Genomic DNA, 22685 nt, shown 5'->3' on the forward strand with positions numbered 1-22685 from the left:
TATGTATCTCCTTAGATGTTTTCTCTGCTTGATGCACCAATGATCTGACCTTTCTCAAACAGACGAACATCTTTTCCACAACCACCTGATGTGTCTTTCCACATGTTTGTTTAAGAAATGAGAAGAATCTCGTTGAACCAGTTGGGTTAATTAACCTGTTACCAACTGAAAGATAACTGGATTTTCATCTACAACTGATTCCCTTTTGAAGTCAATGCAATTCAACATGGTCGTTATCATCCACATTAGCAAACACACAAATGGCAACAACTCAGTCGTTGTTGCAAATATTGAGCTAAATTCTGATGTGTCTGTAGCTGGGAATCAGCTGATCAGACATGCTTTTGACTGAAACTACACAAAACATTCCTTCAAGGTTTGATAAGCAAACAATAATTTGATGATGTCTTAACATAATGTGATCCAAGGTCCAGGTTTTAAGTCTCCTAGAACATCATGATCTTTAGGGATAAGTTTAGAGGATAATTAAAATAAACCAATCCCTTCATCTTCTGTAAAACACAGCAGAGGTTACGTGATGTTTGGGTTAAATAAATAAAATGTCATTAAAGTCAGTATTTTTTATTCTTTTTTTTTACTGAGTGTGGCGCAGCAGAAACCCTTTGTGGCTCATTGTGTCATAAGGAATCAATCCTTCTTTTATTGATGAAAAGGTACAATAGCCAGAAATCTGAGTCCTTAGATTTGCCAATTTGATTATCACTAGTCAGTAAACATGAGCCACTAACTTTAATGCCATGGGAAACTCAGAGACCATGGTGGTACGGCTTAAAGGCAATATTGGTGTGTTGAAGTGTTCATTTACAATAAAGTTCTGTCTAAAAACAGAATGTCTCATCTGCAAAAATGAACATTAGACAGTTAGCATCGAAGAGCTATTCTGAGTTTGGCGGAGCGTCCTCGAGGATTTTCTAGAACATCATTTTTTCCAGGGGTGATCACTTTCCTCCGCACAGGAAACCAGCAGGCACTTTTACAATCTCGTTCCTCGTCCACCACACGTTCCTTCCTGCTACCCTGTTTCTTTGGGCTGAAGTGGTACTGATCCAGATTAGACAGGTCCTCCCCCCGCAGGAACCGTTTGACCAGTCTGTCCTCTAAAGAATGAAATGTGATCACACAGAGACGTCCGCCGGGCTTCAGCGCAGCCTGAGCCACGTTCAGGCCGGCGTGTAGTTCGTTCAGCTCGTCGTTCACAAAGATACGAAGGGCTTGGAAGGTTTTGGTAGCTACGTGTGCCGGTCGTTGAAGTCGGTCTTTTCGTGCGTAGAGGACAAAGGCAGGAAACGCTCCTGGAAACAAGGAAAAGTCAGAGTGAGTGGATCTGGTAGCTGTACCTTAAATGTTACTGTAGAAACTCCTCCAATCAGAATTTACCCCTTTCCCAGGTTTTAGCTGAAATCCTTCCCTTCATACCAGAACAATGTTATTCCAGACTTTTCTTTCATTTAAAGTAAAGGTTAAAGGGTGAGATGTTCTCATAACAGAGATTTCTTTTCAGGAGCCCACTTTGAGAAATATGGTAAAAAAAAAATGCACAAAGTACATAGTAATTATGTTTTTTGGATGTATTAAAACTGTATTATTATTGTTCTTCCCTAACAAACACGATTGAGTAGTTTGACACAGCCCAGAGCTGTAGAAAGACAGAGTTGCGACACTCTTGAACCCTTTTCAGATTGACATTCTGGAATATGTGTGGACAATTCAGTCCGGTTTTTAACCAGAACTGTGTTTTCAGACACACCATTTTTGTACCGAAACTTGTCCTTTCGGCTGCCTTCACACAGCAGGGTAAAGTTCCAGACGTCGGGTAGGGGGGGGGGGGGGAGTGATCGGACTTATGTTAAGCACAATTCTGCGCACACGAAGACAAGTCCGGACCTGTTACTAGGGGCTTCGTCCAGTTTAAACGTTATCCGGATGTTTGTATCCAGACACAAAGGTCTTACGGGCAGAGTCCTGAACATTTCCGTTTTTCATGGCCTGTCTGAAGGGGGCTCAATAGACTTCTATGGAAAGAATGGAATGTGGAAGTCACGTAGTTCATGTAGCTTCGAATAGTTCCAAACAGCCCCTGTTTGCTGCATTGACCGCAGTTCATTTTCGGAGTTTCGGAAGGATTTTCTCCGGTAAGTTGATGAAATGTCATCATGTTTTTGCATTGTGAAGCGTTAGCTAACCGCTTCGTACCAAAATAAGCCAACAATGATATTTTAAGTTTCCAATTTTAGCTAGATAACCATTAATAAGCTAATTGTATGCAGCTTGTTGATTGTGAGCAGGAGGGGTTTAGACAAGCTTGGCGAGCTGTAGACAGGTTTATTTCAGTTTGTTTAATTCTACGTTTGAAAAATATCCCCCACAGTTTGACATAGGTTTGTCATGCTACGAGCAGGAGGGTTGGACCGAGGATGCAGAAAACCCAGAACGACCAGAGGCAGGAGTGTTTAAGAAAATAAATTCCTTTATTTAAAGGAGGATCCGCCGAAATCCAAATGCGCAGAAACCAAGCCTAATCTTGAACAAACTGAACGACCAAAAACAAAACAAAACAGAAGCTGACTCATGAGCACGAACCTGGAGATAACACAAAAGGGACAAAACAACGCTGAAGAAGAAGAAGAAGGAGAAACAGAAAATGTCATTTCTATAGCGCCTCTCAAGATAAAAATCACGAGGCGCTTCACAAAAACAAAAATTGTAAAAATATAAAAAAGCATTTAGAAAATGTTTAAAAATGTATTAAAATGAGCAAAAATAGGCAATTGTGATTAAAAAACTGTTAAGAATAAGAAGAAGAAAATATCATTTCTATAGCGCCTCTCAAGATAAAAATCGCCTGGCGCTTAAAGAAAGAGAGAGAGTGAATAGGAAAGAGGGAAATCAGTGGATCCTGAGGAAGGCGGAATAGGTGGGGAGAGCAGAATAAAGAGAGAGTGGTGAAGAAGGTCACACCAAAGCCAGCTTGAACAAGTGAGTCTTCAGCTGCTTTTTGAAGGAGACCACTGAGTCCACTGATCTCAGGCTCAGGGGGAGAGAGTTCCAGAGTCTGGGGCCCACAGCAGCAAATGATCTGTCACCTTTGGTCTTTAGCCTGGTGCTGCACAACCAGTAGGCTTTGATCACTGGACCTCAAGGACCTGCTGGGGGTGTAGGGACTAAGAAGATCACCAATGTAAGATGGTGCTTGTCCATGTAAGGCCCTATAGACCAGAACCAGGATCTTGAAATGAACCCTGAAGTTGACTGGCAGCCAATGAAGCTGGAGGAGAAGCGGGGTGATGTGGGTGTGTTTGGAGGACTTGGTCAGAAGCCGAGCACAGGCTTTCTGTACGACCTGTAGACGGTTCAGGGAGGTTTTGCTCAGACACGTGAAAAGAGAGTTACAGTAGTCTAAGCGTGAGGAGATGAAGGTGTGGATAACTGTCTCAAGTTCAGAGCGGGACAGAATGGGACTCAGCTTAGCAACGTTCCAGAAATGGAAGAAGGAAGAGCGAACAAGAGAACTGACATGAGAATCCAGGGTGAGAGCTGGGTCAAAGGTCACACCAAGATTCTTGACAGAGGGTTAGGTGTGAGAAGCAAGCTGACAAAGAGAGTCTCTGACTTTGGGAACCAGCTTGTCTGGGGCACAGATGAGGATCTCAGTCTTATCTTCATTCAGCTGTAGAAAGCTCCCAGCCATCCAGGTTTTGATAGAGTCTAAGCAGGTGTGTAACAGCTGCAGCTTAGACATCTCATGGTGCTTGAAGGAGGTATACAGTTGGATGTCATCTGCATAAAGATGGTAGGAGATTTCTTTGAAGGAGCTCAGGATGTGCTGAAGAGGAAGCAGATAGAGGAGGAAGAGAAGAGGCCCCAGCACAGAACCTTGTGGGACACCATGGGTAAGGGAGTTGGTGGAGGACCTAAACTTGGAGACGGACACAGAAAAGGAGCGCTCAGACAGATAAGAGGAGAACCACTCCAGAGCAGTTCCTGATAGGCCTACCCAGTCTCTCAGCCTCTCCAGTAGCAGGTGATGGTCAATAGTGTCAAAGGCTGCAGTCAGGTCCAGCAGGACCAGAACATAACAGTCCCCTGCATCACTGTGAGTCAGAAGGTCATTAGAGACCCTAAGAAGAGCTGTTTCAGTAGAATGAGCTCTACGAAAACCTGACTGGAAGCTATCATAGATGTTATGTTCATCAAGAGCAGCTGTGAGTTGTTTAGCCACAACTTTTTCCAAGATCTTGGAGATGAACAGAAGTTTAGAGATGGGTCTGAAGCTGCTATGGAGAGAGGCGTCAAGACTCGTTTTTTTAAGAAGCGGGTGGATTACAGCGTTCTTAAAGTAAGCAGGGACCTGACCAGAAACCAGAGAAGCATTAATTATAGAAAGCACGCTGGGACCGATGGACTGAAAAGCACTATTAAACAAAGATGAGGGTAAGATGTCGAGGGGGCATGCAGAGGTCTTCATAGAGTTACCTAGTTTGGTTAACTCAGGCAAAGAAACAGGAGCAAAGCTATCTAGGATGATGGGCCTGGTTGGAGTCGGGAGAGGCAGCGATAAGGCTGAAGGAGAGATGCTAGATCTGACCTTATTGACTTTGTCCACAAAGAAAGACAGAAAGTTCTCACAGTCTTTAACAGAGTGGATGGAGGCTGTAGGAGAGGCAGGAGAGACGATGCTGCTGATAGTGTTAAACAGCACCTTGGGGTTCCCTTTGCTCTGGGACACCAGGTTGGAGAAATAGGAAACCCTAGCGTCTCTGACTGCAGAGTTAAAGGATGTCAGAAGATCCTTTAGGTGCAGCAGATGGGTGTGGAGATGGGTTTTCTTCCACAAGCGCTCAATTTTTCTGAACTGGCGCTTCAGGCTGCGAAGGCTGTCATTAAACCAGGGAGTGGGGTTCACTGCAGGAACTGATCTGGTTCTGACAGGACAGATGTTGTCCAGAATGGAGAGGCAGTGCTCGTTAAACTGAGAAGTTAAGGAATCTGGGTCGTTATCAGAAGAACAGGGTGGATTAAAAGCAGCAGAAAAAATGCTAGCTATGCTCTCATTAAGAAAACGAGAACTAACCATACGGCGAGCAGGAGATGGGGACGCAGAAACTGACAAGTTAGAAAATGCAATGGTGATCTGAAATATAAATGTCCTCAGGATGAACACTGTCTGCATTTAGACTTAGGGTAAAAACAAGGTCCTGAGTGTGCCCCCTGGTGTGTTTGGGGCCAGAAAAATGCTGGGTAAAGCTGAAGGAGTCCATAAGGCTGGAGAAACTCATGGCAAAGTGATCAGAGGGATCATCGACGTGGATGTTAAAGTCACCAACAATCACCAGTCTGGACAGCTTCACAGTGGAGGATAGAAAGTCACTAAACTCCTGAAGGAAAGAACTGTTTGGACCAGGTGGATGATAGACCACAGCACAGTAGATCGGGTCCTTACGCCCAACATTAATCAGCTGCAGTTCAAAGGAAGCAAAGTGACCAGAGGTTGTAGAGTTACATGGAAGATGGTCTCTGAAAACAACAGCTAGGCCTCCACCACGACCAGAACCCCGGGGCTGTCTAAGAAAAGAATAACCACTCAGGCAGAGTTCAATCAGAGCAGAATAATCAGATGTTTGCTGCCAAACTTCAGTCAGAAACAGAAAATCCAGGTTTTTAGAGAGAATTGGATCATTGAGCAGGAAAGACTTATTTTTAACAGAGCGGGTATTTAATAGAACCATGCTGAGTGAGGTGGAGAATCAGAAACTACAGAAACAGCTGGAGTTAGTGGACGTAAATTAGCAGGGTTAGATCCACGGTGTTTATAAAAACCACTTATGGAGGGAACAGGAGGAGAAACCACTGAGGAATGAGGATAAACCGATCTTAAATAACTTGGACGGATGAACCGCGTCCCAACGCGGCCTGGCGGGAATGCGGAAGTGGCGCTCAGGACACCAAACAAAGGACAAGAAGCTCGCGCCGATGTTTACTAGATAAACCACGCTTTAACAGAAGTCTTATTCTCACCTGGATTCCTGCTCGTTTACCTCTTTTCCTCCGACGTTTTCCCGGGACCGGACAAACATCGCTGGAGGCGCGCAGGTTGGGACCGTCGTTTGGCTCCGGGCCAGCGCGCCACTCAGGTAAACAAACAGGATGGTACGTCCTCGGTGCATCTTGGGCGATCGTGAATGAACGGAAGGACAAAAGAGTCTGGCGATCATAGGAGATGGTAGCAGGGACACTACTGAAGAGGATCGCAGACAGGAGCAAGGTGGAAAAGAGGAGGTTAGTGGAGAAAAGTTTGAAAAAGTGGCCGGTGACTGCGGCTAAGCCAAGTACAGGCGCCATCTTGTTGCCGACCGGAAGCATGAGATTGGACTCTAGAAGGCGCTATATAAAATACAGGCCATTTTACCATTTACAGTAATTAATTACTTTTGTACCGCGTTACTCCCAACACTGCACATGTGTACAGCACCATTAGACACTCATCTATACAGGTTGTCAGCAAAAATAAGTTATTTTAGGCGTTACTTGCTCTTTAAGTGTGACTAAAAGAAGAAAAGTTAGAGGAAATCTGTAAAGGGGCACTGGCCTTATATCTTTTTGTAAGAAAAGGTCAACAAACACAAGCGTAATTTAGGAAATTCTCACTGTACACAAACAGATGAAGTATTTGGTTCCGTTTTTTAACCTGCATATTAATAAAAATGAACAATCATGTTGGATCTTCAGTAAATTTGGTTTAAATGATGTGGATAAGCTTAAAACACGTTTGTCTGTTCTCCGTTTGCTCAGTTTGTTAAAAGAAAAGCATCTTTTAATCAATGTGGTTAAGTTTTCGTTGATTTGTTGGTGTTTCGCCAGCTGTCAGCGAGCTGTAAAACTGGAGAAGAAGGGAGGACTCCTGATGAATGAGGCTAGTTAAGCTGCTCAGTTAAATAGACTCATCAACTAGACAAGAATGTAACACAATCTGTTTTCTACCAAGGTGTTGCTCAGGAATCACGTTACATGAGTAGAAAATCAAACTATACCTTGCTCTTCCTTAAAATGGTAATGAACTTTTGGGGTTTAATATAATTTTAAAGGCAGGAAATAATTATTCTTCTTGTGGATTCTGCTCTGAGCTTCTGTAAACTCATACCTGATTGGTGCAAAGGCGGTTAATTCATGTTCACAGAACGTTTACCTTTAAGTCAAACTTTAGAAGCAGGAAACATGTTGTGTTTACTAAAAGTTATTGGTAGAAATCAACTCAAAATATGATTTTGCCAAGTTGTATGTTCAACACATTCTCACACCCAAAGCGTCGAATAATGACGCGTGTGACCAAGCGTCAAAATATGACGATCAGCGTGTCCCAGCGCGTCGGGAGAGGACGCGCTGGGACACGCAGGGACATGTGTCACCGGGGACGTCCGTATCCGTGACACGGACACGTCGAACCTCTAGTGATTTAACCTTCCCCTCATCCCCATCCTAACCTTAACTCAGTAATTTTCAATAAAGCTTTGCATGCGCAAGCTGGTTAAGGTTAGAATGGGGATGAGGCGACGGTTAAGTAGTTCACAAGTCGGTCAAATGTCCGTCTCACCGCAGACGTCAGATACCGACGCTCTGCCCCAGCACGTCCTCTCCCGATGCGCTGGGGCACCCTAATCGTCATATTTTGACGCTTGGTCACACGCGTCATTATTCGACGCTTTGGGTGTGAGAATGTGTTGGTATGTTACGTTGCGGTTCGGGTGCCTTATGATTTTTTTATCTGTGTAAACAGCCCTTTAAAAAAGGAAATGCAGTAAAATGGCTGAACTGACAAACCCCTCAGAAACCAGATGCTTTAAAACATATCTGATTTAAGAAAATCTGGTTCTTTTAAAGGTGTACTCATTTATTCAACACATTTGCAGTGTTCTCTATAGTGTAAATCAATGCTTTTTAAGTCATTTAATTTAAAAAAAAGCTATGATGCTCTTGTTCTGGGATGCAGAGGTTTGCTGATGCAGAGGTGGGCTGGCAACAGCAGGATTAGTCTTTAATATTAATGATATGTACATACCTCGCTTCTGATTGGCTAACTGGCGCGTTCGGTTATGTTGCAAAGTCACTACCACTCTCTGCTCTCTCTCTCCTCGCTGCATTTTTTTAAAAAGCCTTTCTGTGGGCGGGTGTGAGCAAAGATGGGCAAGGCCATGAATGCAAATTCACAGTGTGACATAGATATGTGAGGATTTTCAAATCCTAACATTTCGCCATCTATTTCTATCAGAAGCTATTGCAGGAAATAGGCGTAGACGAATCTTTTCATGTTCAGCCTGCACGAAAAAATCAGAGTGACCGATTATTTTCAGAAATAACCATTAAAAAATGTGTTTTTCAGTCCCTTAAGAAACACATAGTTGTGCTCAGCCCTTTTCTGGTTGACTAAGACTCATCACACATAGCAGTCTGATTCATATCATTAATGCAAGACTGATCATTGGGTAAGTTCAGAAAAAAGTAGGTCAGAGCACAAAAACACAGCTTATTCAAAAATATATACAAGCAAATGTCAGGTGTGAGGAGAGAGAGGGAGAGCGAGAGAGCTGCAGTTGGACTGAGCGGCAGGCCCGTCAGAGATGCCGTGTGGAGCAGATGGAGGGTGGAGATGGTGTTGTTGTGGCTTATGTGTCACTAATTATGTGTCACTGTCCAATTCAAGTTAAACTGTAGCATAAAATAACCGGTCCCTCTGCTCGTATTACTGTTAAAAAATTTAAAAGTTCTCAGTGGTTCTTCTCTCCAGCTTGTGCGTTTAAGACTCGACCGGCCCTGTGTTGTAGGGTTTGAGATGTTGTTAGGATCATCCAGGTCTCCTTCCCACTAAACACGTTAGATCGTCTACATAAAGCTTCAAAGGCTAGACAGCATTTGTGCACCAAATTAGAGCATAGAGTGCATCAGAGATCTGATTAAAATGCTGATAAATAAGTGTTTTAATGCCAAAAAGTGACCAGGCATTCGTTAAGTCGGAGGTGTTAAACAAATACTTGCTTAACTTGACCAGCTCACAACCACTACACACAGAGACAAAAGAACAATTAGACACTTACTCAGATCTAAAGAGATAATGCAATAAATAGAGAAGTGAGTGATGTGGCATTTCTATCCTCCTGCACTAAACAGCCCAAAGTGTGACTCACTCTGCAATCAATAGAAAGCCTGCACAGCGAGGACCAGTTCTGGACTGGCCTCCCCAAACCATGTGCTCTCCTCCTAATTCACCTTTCAAAGGTCCTGCAAGCAGGTCCGTGGAGGGAAGAAGGGATTACAGAATAAAGAAACCAGGTAGCTACGGCTGAACCACAACACTGTGTAACACAACTAGAGAACAAACCTCGCAAAGCTCTGTCTGGACTTTATCATACCCTGAAAAAGAACATTTATGCCCCAACACAGCTAAAATTATTAGCTGAACTCAACTTGAAGATTTCTGAAGACAAACCACCTGAGAAGAGGATCATTTAGGCCTGTCAGTTAAATGCTGCTTTCTGCAGATTGCTTATTTTACCTCAGTGATGCAGTCTTTCATGTTTTTCTTTTTAATCTATCTGGTTTGAAACTGTGGCTGCGCAGTGACGCAGTGGTTAGAGCTGTTGCCTTGCAGCAAGAAGGTCCTGGGTTCGCTTCCCGGCCTGGGATCTTTCTGCATGGAGTTTGCATGTTCTCCCTGTGCATGCGTGGGTTTTCTCCGGGTACTCCGGCTTCCTCCCACAGTCCAAAAACATGACTGTTAGGTTAATTGGTCTGTCTAAATTGTCTTTAGGTGTGAGTGTGTGTGTGTGTGTGTGTGTGTGTGTGTGTGTGTGTGTGTGTGTGTGTGTGTGTGTGTGTGTGTGTGTGTGTGTGTGTGTGTGTGTGTGTGTGCATGATTGTTTGACCTGTGTCAGCAGTTAGAAAGATATAATGCAAGTTTTTCTGTTCAAACTGCACAAAATCTTTGTGTTTGTTAAAGGGAAACAATGCCATTTTTCATATTTTAAATCATTTTCTTGAAACAGTAAGTGCTAAAATGGCTCTTTACAGGGTTAATGAAAAGTCACTCAGCCCTATCTGCCCCTTGTGGCCAGGATACCACACTTGCAACTTCAGAGTACCCAGACCACACCCCTGAAGTCACATATATTGCATGAAGCAGTAACGCTTTACGGCAATCCATGTTTACACATCAGAGAATGCAAACTACACCTGGTTTGAATAATTGTATTCATTTTTGTGGTTTTTTATCATAGACAGAGCAAACAGACCTTGATTTTACCTTTGCTTACATGTTTCAATGCCCATTAACGCCTTTGTCAAGATTGGATAATAAAAAAGTAGTAGGTAATGGTTGAGTACTAAGTGAGGATTCTTTCCTCCTCTGCTTCTTGGATAACTACCTATTAGTCACAGAGTAAGACTGGTGGGTGTTTTTACCAGTAAGTACTGGTTAACTACCCATTAGTTCTCTTGTTCGCTCTTCCTTCTTCCATCTCAGGAACATTGCTAAGCTGAGTCCCATTCTGTCCCGCTCTGAACTTGAGACAGTTCTCCACACCTTCATCTCCTCACACTTAAGACTACTGTAACTCTCTTTTCACGTGTCTGAGCAGAACCTCCCTGAACCGTCTACAGGTGGTTCAGAATGCCTGTGCTCGGCTTCTGACCAAGTCCTCCAAACACACCCACATCACCCCGCTTCTCCTCCAGCTTCACTGGCTGCCAGTCAACTTCAGGGTTCATTTCAAGATCCTGGTTCTGGTCTATAGGGCCTTACATGGACAAGCACCATCTTACATTGGTGATCTTCTTAGTCCCTACACCCCCAGCAGGTCCCTGAGGTCCAGTGATCAAAGCCTACTGGTTGTGCAGCACCAGGCTAAAGACCAAAGGTGACAGATCATCTGCTGCTGTGGCCCCCAGACTCTGGAACTCTCTCCCCCTGAGCCTGAGATCAGTGGACTCAGTGGTCTCCTTTAAGAAGCAGCTGAAGACTCACTTGTTCCAGCTGGCTTTTGTATGACCTTCTTCACCACTCTCTCTTTATTCTGCTCTCCCCACCTATTCCACCTTCCCCAGGATCCACTGATTCCCCTCTTTCCTGTTCACGCTCTTTCTTTCTAAACATCTTTTAATCACAATTGTCTATTTTTTGCTCATTTTAAATATATTTTTAACAGTTTTCTAAATTCCTTTTTATATTTTTACATTTTTTGTTTTTTTGAAGCACCTCGTGATTTTCATCTTGAGAGGCGCCATAGAAATGATATTTTCTTCTTCTTCTTCTTCTTCTTCTTCTTCTTCATTAGTCCCCGGTTCATTACTCATTACTGCTAAGTTGTTCCCTAGCAACGAAGCACGATTTTGTGTGCCTTACAGCAACCCAGCAATATATACAGGTGAAACAATAAATATGAGAATATGGTGCAAATGTAATTCTACTTCAAAGGTGAAACTAATACATGAGATTGGCTCATTCCATGTAAAGCAAAGTTTTTATTTGTTATAATTGTGAAGATTATGGCTTACAGCTTATGAAGCCCCACATTTAAACAACTAGAATATTTTGAAAAGGGTCAATATTCTAGTCTAGACTCACAGTGTCACACTCTAAACAGCTAACGAATCCAAAACCTGTGCCTTTAAATGGTCTCTCAGTCTAAGTTGGATTACTGAATTAAATAAATGTTTGCACCAAATTCCTGTTTTTTGAGTAAGACCTGTCCTGGGGAGTTATTCATTTCATAAAATTATTTTTAGATTTCATGACTGATTTTAAAAAATACAATCTAGTATTAAGCTGATTTTTCAAGATCACTACTCAGAGTAACTCGAACTGATGCAGCTCGACCCAAACACAGTCTCCAAGAGCACGGTTCGTTATTTTCCCTCTACTTTCTCCCCAATTTTTAGTCTCTGCTCGGTTGAGGTGCCTGGCAAGACAGAATCCAATCGGCATTGTGATTCTGGCCGCTGATTGGCTAGAAGGTGGAGTCACTAGTTGCTCTGTCTTCTGTTTCATTGCCTGCAGCCGTTTGCTGGTTCAGTCTGACAATAAGCCAGAAAACTGAGCAAAATGTCCAGCAACACCACAATATTTGTGCTGAGGTGTGTTTCTGTGGAGCATACAAGTTACGTTACACTGTTTACTGATCGCCTCATGTTATTTTGTCATGAGTAAATATCGCACACAGCCCTCACCACGCAAGTCCCCCATTCCTCCCCCTGCGCTTATGAGGGGCACTAGATGGGCTGATTCAAACCATGCTCTAGGCAGAGCTGTTTCAGGCTGAGTAGTGCTCCTGGAAAACTGGAAAAAAGCCCAGAAACTAATCCTAAAAATATTATAGTTGTTATCTTTTATTTTATTCTGCTCAAATAAACATTTGAAAAAAATAAGGTGCCAAAAAGTCTTGACACATTTTCATCCATCCATTTTCGGGCGCTTATCCGGGGTCGGGTCGCGGGGGCAGTAGCCTAAGCTGGAGGCTCAGTCATACAGGGACCAAACAGCCCGTATCAGAAGGCCTGGTACCCCATACTTCTGGAATACCCCCCACAGGGCCCCCCAAAGGATGCGGTCAAATGCCTTCTCCAAATCCACAAAACACATGTAGACTGGTTGGGCACACTCCCACACACTCTCCAGGACCCTTCTAGGGGTACAGAGCTGGTCCACATTGCTCCTCCTGAATCCGAGGTTCGACAATCTGTCAGACCCTCCTCTTCAGGATAGACTTTACCAGGGAAGAATCAGAAGTGTGATCCCCCTGTAGTTAAAACACATCCTGCTGTCCCCCGTTTTAAACAGGAGGACCACCACCTCGGTCTGCCAATCTGGTGGAACTGCCTCCGATATCCATGCGATATTGCAGAGCCGCGTCAGCCAACACAACCCCACAACATCCAGAGCCTCATCCAGGAACTCATTTATTCCATCAAAATAAAAAATTGTGTCATTTTCCTTTTATGTTTATGTTTATTCATTTGGCAGACGCTTTAATCAAAAGCGACTTACAGTTTATAACCTATAGGGCATGTTGTGATCTGTGGGGGAAACCGGAGTACCCGGAGGAAACCCACACATACATGGGGAGAACACGCAACTCCACACAGAAAGGCTGCAGCCGAGTTTCGAACCTGCAACCTTTGTGCTGCGAGGCAACAGTTCTAACCACTGTGCCACCATGCAGCACATTTAGCTTTTGTTTGACTCTATAAATTATTCTAAACCCCTCAAGGTAAATCAAAGAAGCTTGTCCTATTATTCTGTTTAAAAAGGGACTAAAAAGGTGCTTCTTCCCTGTTACGGGTACACGATCACCCCACAAACCCAGCAAAACATCAAGTTCAACAATCATCCCTTTGTACCATCACACTCATCAGTCCAAGTCAGAATCTCACTCGTCAGAACAGGGGAACTTTAAACAGCAGAAACGTATCGACTGCTTTATTTGATCTTTCCCCCCCCAAAACTCCCATGCAACATGCAACAAAACACAAACTATTAAAGAAAACCAACTGAGAGGGAAAGGATGACCTCCCGGAGACCTTGTGTTCACACCATGACACCGCCCAGACACGCCCCCGTCACTCGTCCTGTGATGCTGTCCCGATCTGATCCCACGGCTCCCTCTGGAACTCTCCTGAATCAAGATGCCTTGAACTGTCGCAAATAAACACCGGTGTTAACTCACCTCGCTCTTGAGAAGAGATCAAACAGCTGCTCTTACTCACACCTGTTCTCCCAGAGCGACGCTGACGCATACGCCGCTCTGTTCAATTTGTGTTGCAACGAAATTTCTAATCTAGAGTCATACGACTAAAGAAGAAGACACGACAATGTAAAACAATCAGCCAGGATAAATAACTCACCCCTGCCTATGCACGGGTGTATCAACTGTGTGAGAATAGGTGGGTGTTTGCATGTGTGTTGGGTGTTTGTGAGCAAGAAGAGGGGAAAAAAAGAGGGGAGAAAAGAGAGATGGACTAGTGCAGGTGAGACAATGTTTTATTCTGTTCCAGCCACATCCACCTCTGTCTCATCCTCCTTTCTCTGAGGGAAGGTGTGGAATAAAGCACCTAAACCTGAAAGCATTATGACTGACATCACTGGGATCATGTTGGAGACACACGTGTCCCTCTGGGAGACAGCCGTGATAACTTGTGTTTTGTTTTCCCCTGCCCGCCTCCAGGACGTTTGGGGGAACTCATCTGGGCGGTGTGTCTGGCTACCTGCGACCACGGCGGCCAGCTGCTGTGTCCGAGTGATGGGGCTGACACGGCGTGCCTCCACGATGGCTGAAGCTATTTTCCTGGCGTGCCTTTCTTCCCCGTATGCGGTGAGGATAGATGCAAGAGCTTGTTGATCTAAGGTATTCACAACGTCAGCAGCGCAGGGCATGTCAGGGTACCTACGCACAAAAAGAAGCCCAATTAAGTCGCTTGACGTCATGTCCTTGCTGACAGAGGCGAATCCTGACAACTCTGAGCTACAGCTGAAAACCCGTATAGGTGACAGTTCTGAAAAGAGTGACTGTGATGCAAGGAAAAGGGAAATGCAGCTTTTGCAACAGCTTATAATGAGGTTATGTTACAAGGTCGCCTCTCTGGTACTGCAAATAAATTGAAATATGAAGCAATTGTATTTAACTTAAAAGGGTGCAGATGAATACTTATAAGAACATGAAACAAGCTTTTATTGAAAGTAATGATTAAAAGAAACCTTCAAGATTTTTTTACGTTTGTTACTTTAGTTAATCTGGAGTTTGGGATTCTTTTTGGCTAAATAAAAACAAGATTGTTGGGAAATGAGACACCACCCAGTGTTTTATTTTTTAAACATCAACACCAGAGAACGTTTGCAGGATGTAGGGCTGAGCGATAGAGACCAGAACTAATATCTTGCTATTTGGCTAAATTCCGATAAATGATATAAACTTATTTGTCCTGAAAAATATTTACAAGTTACAGGGACACTTCGCAACTTTTTCATATTTGTAAATCATTTTCTTGAGGCAGTATGTGCTAAAATGACTTTTTACATGGTTGATGAAAAGCCACCCAACCTCTGTCGGCACCTGTGGCCAGAATATTCCACTTGCAGCTTTAGAATTGCCAGTCTGGTAACCTGGCACTGCAGTCTGCTTCCAGCATGTTTCCTGCATGTTTTAAATCATGAAAACAGCTGATTTGTTTAATTTCGTGATGAATCACTCCTGTAGACACTAAGGAAGGCTGGGAGACACTTCAGCTGTTAGATTCAGGTGTTAAAAAGACAAACGCACAGCGAGGAGATAGGTTTTGTTTTCGTTTCTATAAACGGACACTCGGGGGTGCTAAAAGCAAGCCAAAACTGCCTAGCTCCCTTTAACTCCATTGAAGCTGTCTAGAAAAATTGTATACATAAAATCATCTGCAGATTTAATGCATTAAAATGTATTTATTCTTATCAAACATTAACCCAAGTGCCTGTCTGGGCTTTAGAAACACTGGTAGGTTTTTAGTTTTATGTGTTTTGGTACCTTTTTACCCTGTTTTTGTAACTGTTTTTAATGTAAACTGAACTATCTATCTATCTATCTATCTATCTATCTATCTATCTATCTATCTATCTATCTATCTATCTATCTATCTATCTATCTATCTATCTATCTATCTATCTATCTATCTATCTATCTATCTATCTATCTATCTATCTATCTATCTATCTATCTATCTATCTATCTATCTATCTGGTTTAGTGTTAGAGTTGCGTGTCTCAAATATCCCACAGGCACTTTCTTTCTAATAAATTTATAATTCATGTGAAATAATCCCAATTTCATCGAGGGCTGGCTCGAGTCCTTGCATTCACAAAACTGCCATTCATTATTTCGTGCACAGAAGGAAAAAAATCTGTCTGATCAAGCTAATTTTATGGCGTAATTACATTGACTACCAGTGGACTACACTCGCGCGAGTCATGCAGCGCAGAGCTATTAAAGCCATAAAAGCAAACACGACTGGAATCTCACAGTACGGACTCATTCAGCTTCTGAAGTATTTTGGCCACTGCAGTGCTCCGTACGCATTTCCAGATTACGCAGGGGAGGGGATTGGCTTGTCTCTCCACACAAACAGGATAAACAAATCTCTGTCAACTGCCACGGTGAAAAGGCTAGCTAAAACACAAATAAACGTGCCCAAGTAATAAAAAACACAAAGCCAAATGCTAAGTTTAGGGCAGAACACTGACCCCGAAGTTTCCTGATTGAGCAGACACGTAAGAATGTAGCAACGGCTTCGAGCCGGAGCAAGCTAGCATCTAGCTGCATCTGCTAACTCCAGAAATACACTAGTTGTATGTATAAATGTTACTGCCTCCGCTTGTTTCTTGTGTGAAATGATATAGATATTTTAAAGATATTGAGATATCGCCCAGCCCAGGATGTGTAGAGAATCAGGACTTTCCCTGCAGTTGTTTGTTTGTTCACTCATCTATTTCCCAGCAGGAGCTGCCCTATGTAGGATGCATTCTCGCTGCTGGAGATACCCAAAGGTGGAGGTTTGGTTTGAGTGCACAGAAGGGCGTCGTTCACAAACTATGCTGATGTGCATCTGAAAACATCTTAAGAACTGGTTTTCTGTTTCTATCATTACCTCATATGATCCATATAGTCAGAAAACCGGGAGTATAAATCTGTTTCTGTGTGGCCTTTCACTCGATGAAGACACACATATTCATTCTATTGTTTTCTGGAGTTATTGCTGGGGAGCAGGCTGGGTTAACTCTGCAAAAAGTCATGCAGCGTCCGCAGTACATGTCTAGAAAATGTCAAGGCTAAAGTGCTTATGTAAAAACGTCTGTAGTGTCCCTGTGAGACCCCGTAACGTTGCTTCACTCTTCTTTCTTTGCTACAGAGAAAAAGAGGAAAGGACACTCGCTGGCTTGTTTTAAAGTTCCCCTCAAATGGCTCAAAGAGGGAAATTCAGTTGACTGTAAAACCAGAACAAGAGCCAATGACAAATTGATGATGTCATGGCAGAGCCGTCCATCTTCTTTATAAGAATATTGATGTAATTCCTGCAGCAAAGGTAAGAAAAGCCGCTCCTGTCTGAGCTGTCCATGATTTTTATTTATTAAAGGAAGATTTTATTTTGGGTGCGTTGTTAGAAAATCACCACGCCACAAATTCTAGATGAATCACTCACTCGTCATTTCTATCTATTTGAGCATTAGGTGAACTTCAGGCATTTCAAGGTGAAAATAAAAGTGTTTGTTTTAAAGTGACAATGTGTAATTTTTACCTTTAACCTCATCAAAATGTTGTTGAAAATTAGTAAAATGATGTCCAGTCGTTTAACCCTCCCACTGTCCTAATGGGTGACCCCACGAGGAAAGTTGACCATTGAGCAGGGTTGATGGTTTATCCCTTGAGGTCCACATGGCAGGGGTGAGGTGGTGCTCACTCCTCACTCCTGTCATGTGGACCTCAAGGGATAAACCATCAACCCTGCTCAATGGTCAACTTTCCTCGTGGGGTCACACCCATTAGGACAGTGGGAGGGTTAAAGAAATCGGCACTTCGTAAAATATAACCATAAAAATCAGGTCTAAAATACATAGGGCACTGGTCTAAGTCTCTGGGGGACACCACATTAGACGCCATGTATTATATGAGCCGGCTTGAGGTCCTGTGCCTTCTGATGACGTCACACCACGTTCTTAAATATCGTTAGCACGTTGACACAAAAGATTTTGATTGGTCCAGACAAAAGTGCAACTGTATGAGTTTATATTTTAAAGGTTTATATTGCCAAAGGAAATGTAAAATAAAATCTAAAATATCAGTTGATAAACGAAGACCCTGAGCAGCTCGGATTTTGATGAAATGGGGCAAAATTTAAAATAACTTTATTGAACAAATTACAGATATACATTTTAAATGAATGAATGAGTGAATAGGAACCAATGAAGAATACAGAAGAATTCCACATCAAGACAAACGGTTGTGCTTTCAGGGCGCGGTCTGATGTTGCTGTTATGTAGTTTCACATTCTTTACAGTTATAAAGAAAACATTTAGGCGGTAAGAAACATGACTTAGCTAAACTGCTAACCACTTTCCAAAGCCGATGTGAAAGAAATTAATCGAAAAATAAATTAAACATATTTTGGCTGAGTGGTGTTGCCGTAGTGTGACGTCATCGGTAGGCGCAGGACCTTGAGCAGCACCAGAAAACCATCGGCGTTGAATTCTCTTGATGGAATTACCTGAAGGACCATCAAAGTCTGAGGAGTCACACTGAGGTTGCGTGCTTTCTGCTCCACAGGTAACAACTTTTACCATAATAATTTTTTAACTAGCGACAGTCACAGTGCTATGGTGTAAAACTACCCTGAAATGTATGTACGTACTGCCCCCTAGCACCAGGAAACTACACACTGCCACTTTAAGTTTAGCTTTATAGACTGGCCTGGATTTTATCATTATTAAAACAAAAAAAATCTTTATCTTTTTTTGATGAATAAAACTGTCCTAATGGCCTTTAATCAGATTTATTTGTGCCCCAGTATTTTCTAGATCAGGGGTACCCAGTCCTGGTCCTGGAGGAACTAAAACACGGATACTGGCCCTCCAGGACCAGGACTGGGCACCACTGTTCTAGATGCTCTTGACCAAATAGCTGGAACTCAGTGCTTTCTGTCTGACTACCAGAGGTACCAGCTCCTGAACTGGTGGGGGGACCCACCAAGCAGTAAGCACATGTTGGCCTGTTTAATTTAGAACCAATAAGGAGTTAAATTCCCAGTCCGTATTGTGAAACTAGATCCATTTAGAGCTGCATTCACTATCACACAGTTTGACTTCATGAGGAACGACAGGAGAAACCTGCATATATAAAGTGAGTGCAGCACACGCTGCTGTTATCTGATTCTTACAACCTCTTTTGTTTTATTAGCTTCCCTTTGATCTTAATGCACCAGTGAGCACTCAAACAATTTCAAGGTGTCAGTGTATCTGATACTCCAGCAGCTCCCAACACGACAACATCAGTACTTACCTCTCCCCATCCATCCTCATATCCAAGGGCCCATCCTTGCTGAGGGAGAAGCCTCTCTCCGCCTGATCCATCTGCATGGAGGAACATCCAGCATCCAACAGGATGGCATCAATGCTGCCTGGCTTAATGTTCACGTTAGACAGCAGGGTCTCGAGCTCGCTGAACCGGCCGAGCAGCGGTTTCACACGACCGCTGGGGGGATCAGAAAAGACACAAGTCTTTTAATTGAATTGCTATTATGACACTTTTCTTATAAAATATAAAAAAATATTATTTTTTTAAATATGTTATTTTCAGATTTGTCTTCAAACGTGGAAGGAACTGTCACATAAAGATGAAAACAAAACAATGAATACAGATGAAACAGGAAAAATTAGAACATGGTGCCAAAGTCCATTTAAGTCGGTAATTAACTTAGACTGCGAGATCATCTAAAGGCTCAGGGACTGTTTGCCGGTTTTCTAGATTCATTAGCTGATTAGAGTATGACACTTAATATTAAACCTTTTCACAAAATTCTAGTCTGAGATTTTGAATGTGAGGTTTTCATCAGCTGTAAGCCATAATCATCACAATTATAACAAATAAAGACCGGAATTATCTGGCTTAGCTTGTAATGAATCTATCTTATATATTATAGTTTGACCTTTTAGTTGAATTACTGACATAAATGAACTTTCGCACCATATTCTAATTTCTCCAGTTTCACCTGTATGTGAGTATTAAAGGGACTTTACGGACTTTTGAATTTTTATGCTCGTGATTGCCCCCTCAGGCCAAAAGCGTAATGGCAGCTTCAATAGTAGGCTCGTGCACGAGGCGCGCATGCTGTACGTGCACACTTCTTAATGAAAATAACAGCTGAGACAGTCCTGTGTGTGTGTGTGTGTGTGGCCCGGAGGACAGAGGACAGGAGAACGCGCAGCTAATTAATTAAATAATGTGGTTCTGTACCTTTCTCTTCAGCACAGCCGACAAAGGTTTATGATGGGTCAGTCCTCCTGCACGCTCAGATCATTCCCTTCCCTTGCTTGAAAAATTGTTCCAAAATGAAAGTTGAACCCACATCTTTTTTATCTGTGAATTCAATGCCATTCGGCGAGTCTCAAATAAAAATTTGGACATCTTACTGTAAAAAAAATATACCATTAATGTAAAAAAGAAACTCTAAATAAACTATGTTCACACCCAGAATCAAACCCAGGTCTTCTGCATGGGAGTCAGACATCTTACAAGGTGAGCTACACTCTAGTAACATTCACAGCATCTGTATCTTTTATATCCTTGATGACACCTGAAATAACGTCAAACCAAAGAACGGTTCGAAGCGAAAATGGCTATTTTGTTGCTAATTTGCTGTAAATATCTAGAAGAAAGTTCTACAGAAAGTAGCTAAGGGTCCTCAGAAATGTAGCTAGCTTTGTCACTAGGCATTAGGAACAGCAACAAAGTGGCACTGCCTCTCTCTCTGTTGCTAAAGCTACGGATAGCAAATGCTACGGGCTATGCCTGAGCGTGAACGCGCATGAAGCAGCCTGCTCGACCCGAGCAGCTCTCTTTTTCTGTGATCTTACAGAAAAACAGGCAATCAGTAAAAATGCCAGGGCTCATTCTACAGGTCCAGGGCATTGCAGGAGAATGTATGAAGAAGAGATTTATTATTTCTATACATGTTTTGGCTGTCAAACTTCCATAATGTCCCTTTAAATAAATGAAGTTCAGCCTCTGCTGTTGAGTTCAGTTTTATCATGTGACTAATCTCATCCATTATCTGATGTCAGACGGTCAATTTCAGGGTCATGTTAGTGGAGCAAAGATGCACATATTCCCAGATCCCTCTTCCAGCTGGGGGGTCTTGACCCCTCCAGCAAGTCTTGGGTCAGCTTCAGGGCCTTGACCAGCTGGTCATGCCTGATGGGTCTCTGAAAGGAGCTCCCCAGGAGGGCTTCCTATAACTTTTCCCAACCATCTCAAATGGCTATGTTTCCTTCTTCTAACAGATCAAATCAGCTGATACTTTCACCGCATCCTTAAATCTCCCTTTTGGTGCTCCTCTCAGCCTCCTGCCTGGTGGCTCCAACCTAAGCATCCTTCTTCCTACGTTAGCGCCGTTTGTCCTCTGGACATGACCAAACCATCTCAGTGTGACCTCTCTGACTTAATCTCTGAAACATCTAACATGAGGTCGACCAATACTGGTTTTCCTATTTCAGATACCGGAGACATGGTCAGCCGATATGTATTGCTGATTTTCATGGGCCAATTTCCATATCTCCATTTCTAGACATTTTCCACCTTATTTTTCTGCTAAAGTGTCACTAATAACATCAATTAATGCATAAAATTCTGAAATTTTAAAATTCCGTTGTGACCTTGAGCAAGACACTTAACCCACCTTGCCTGCTGGTGGTGGTCGGAGGGGCCGGTGGCGCCTGTGCTCGGCAGACTCGCCTCGGTCAGTGCGCCCCAGGGCAGCTGTGGCTACAGCTCATCACCACCAGTGTGTGAATGGATGATTGACTAAATGTGTTTTAAAGCACCTTGAGGGTTCCAGGACTCTAGAAGGTGCTATATCAAATACAGGCCATTTACCATTTAAATAAAAGTTTGCAACATTGGGCTGCCTGAGGATATGCCTGATTTTAAATCGGCTTGACTAAGGACAAATATCAGCCGATGTATAAATTACGGTAAGTATCGGTCTACCCCTACATCTACCATGAGCTGTCCCTTTGATTGACTCATTCCTGATCCTGGCCATCCTTGTATCTCCCAGTGGGAACCTCAACATCTTGAGCTCTGCAACCTCCAGTTCTGCCTCCTGTCTTTTCCACGTGGACACCGTCTCTAAACCAGACAATGCGGCTGGTCTCACTACTGTCTTCTACACCTTTCCCTTCAATCTTGCTGAAACCCATTTACCACACATCATACCTGACACTTTTCTCCACACATTCCAACGTGCTTCACACACTTCCCCTTATTTCCATCCTCTGTTGCATTGTCCTCTAGCTTCTTTACTCCTACTCCCTCTAACATCACCGTTCGGCTTGTGTCCCTCTCGTTTACAAACATGCATTCTGTCTCACTGTGACTAACCTTTTCCAGTAAATATCTCCACTTCTCTGCCTTCTCCTCTACCTGCACCCTGCTCTCACTGAAGATCATTATGTCATCTGCAAACATCATAATCCATATAGACTCCTGTCTAACATCATCTATCAGTCTGTCCATGACCATAGCTAACAAGAAGGGGCTCAGAGTCGATCCTTGATGCACTCCCACCTCCACCTCCACCTTGAACTCCTCTGTCACTCCTACAGCACACCTTACTGCTTTCTCACAGCTCTCATACATGTCCTGCACTACGCTAGACCTCCTAATGAAACACCACGTCTCCACAGAAAAAAAGAATAAAAGGAGAGAAAAAGAAACACCACAGCTTCTCTCTCTGCACCATGTCGTAACTTTCTAAATAATGAAACCCCTCTGAACTTCTCTGTACTTCTCCATCAGCATCCTCAAAGCAAAAATTAGTATTATAATTAATTATTTGTATAGGTATTTTCTTAGCAACACAAAAAATTGTTAGAATCTTACAAGTCT

The 22685-nt window shown here is 43.0% G+C and overlaps 1 protein-coding gene across 1 annotated transcript in view; it reads right to left on the minus strand.

The window, feature by feature from the left end:
* Nucleotides 1-747: 747 nt before the first annotated feature.
* Nucleotides 748-22685, minus strand: part of mettl15 (methyltransferase 15, mitochondrial 12S rRNA N4-cytidine) — a 98319-nt gene continuing 76381 nt past the window's right edge. Inside the window, exons 4-6 of the mRNA XM_015953353.3 lie at nt 19080-19271; nt 14269-14447; nt 748-1313 (exon numbers count right to left, since the gene is read on the minus strand). Of these exons, the coding sequence (XP_015808839.3) occupies nt 883-1313; nt 14269-14447; nt 19080-19271 (802 nt within the window). The 3' untranslated portion in view covers nt 748-882. The remainder of the gene's footprint in view (nt 1314-14268; nt 14448-19079; nt 19272-22685) is intronic.

This window comes from Nothobranchius furzeri, chromosome 9, assembly GCF_043380555.1.
Source record: "Nothobranchius furzeri strain GRZ-AD chromosome 9, NfurGRZ-RIMD1, whole genome shotgun sequence".
Lineage (NCBI taxonomy): Eukaryota > Metazoa > Chordata > Actinopteri > Cyprinodontiformes > Nothobranchiidae > Nothobranchius > Nothobranchius furzeri.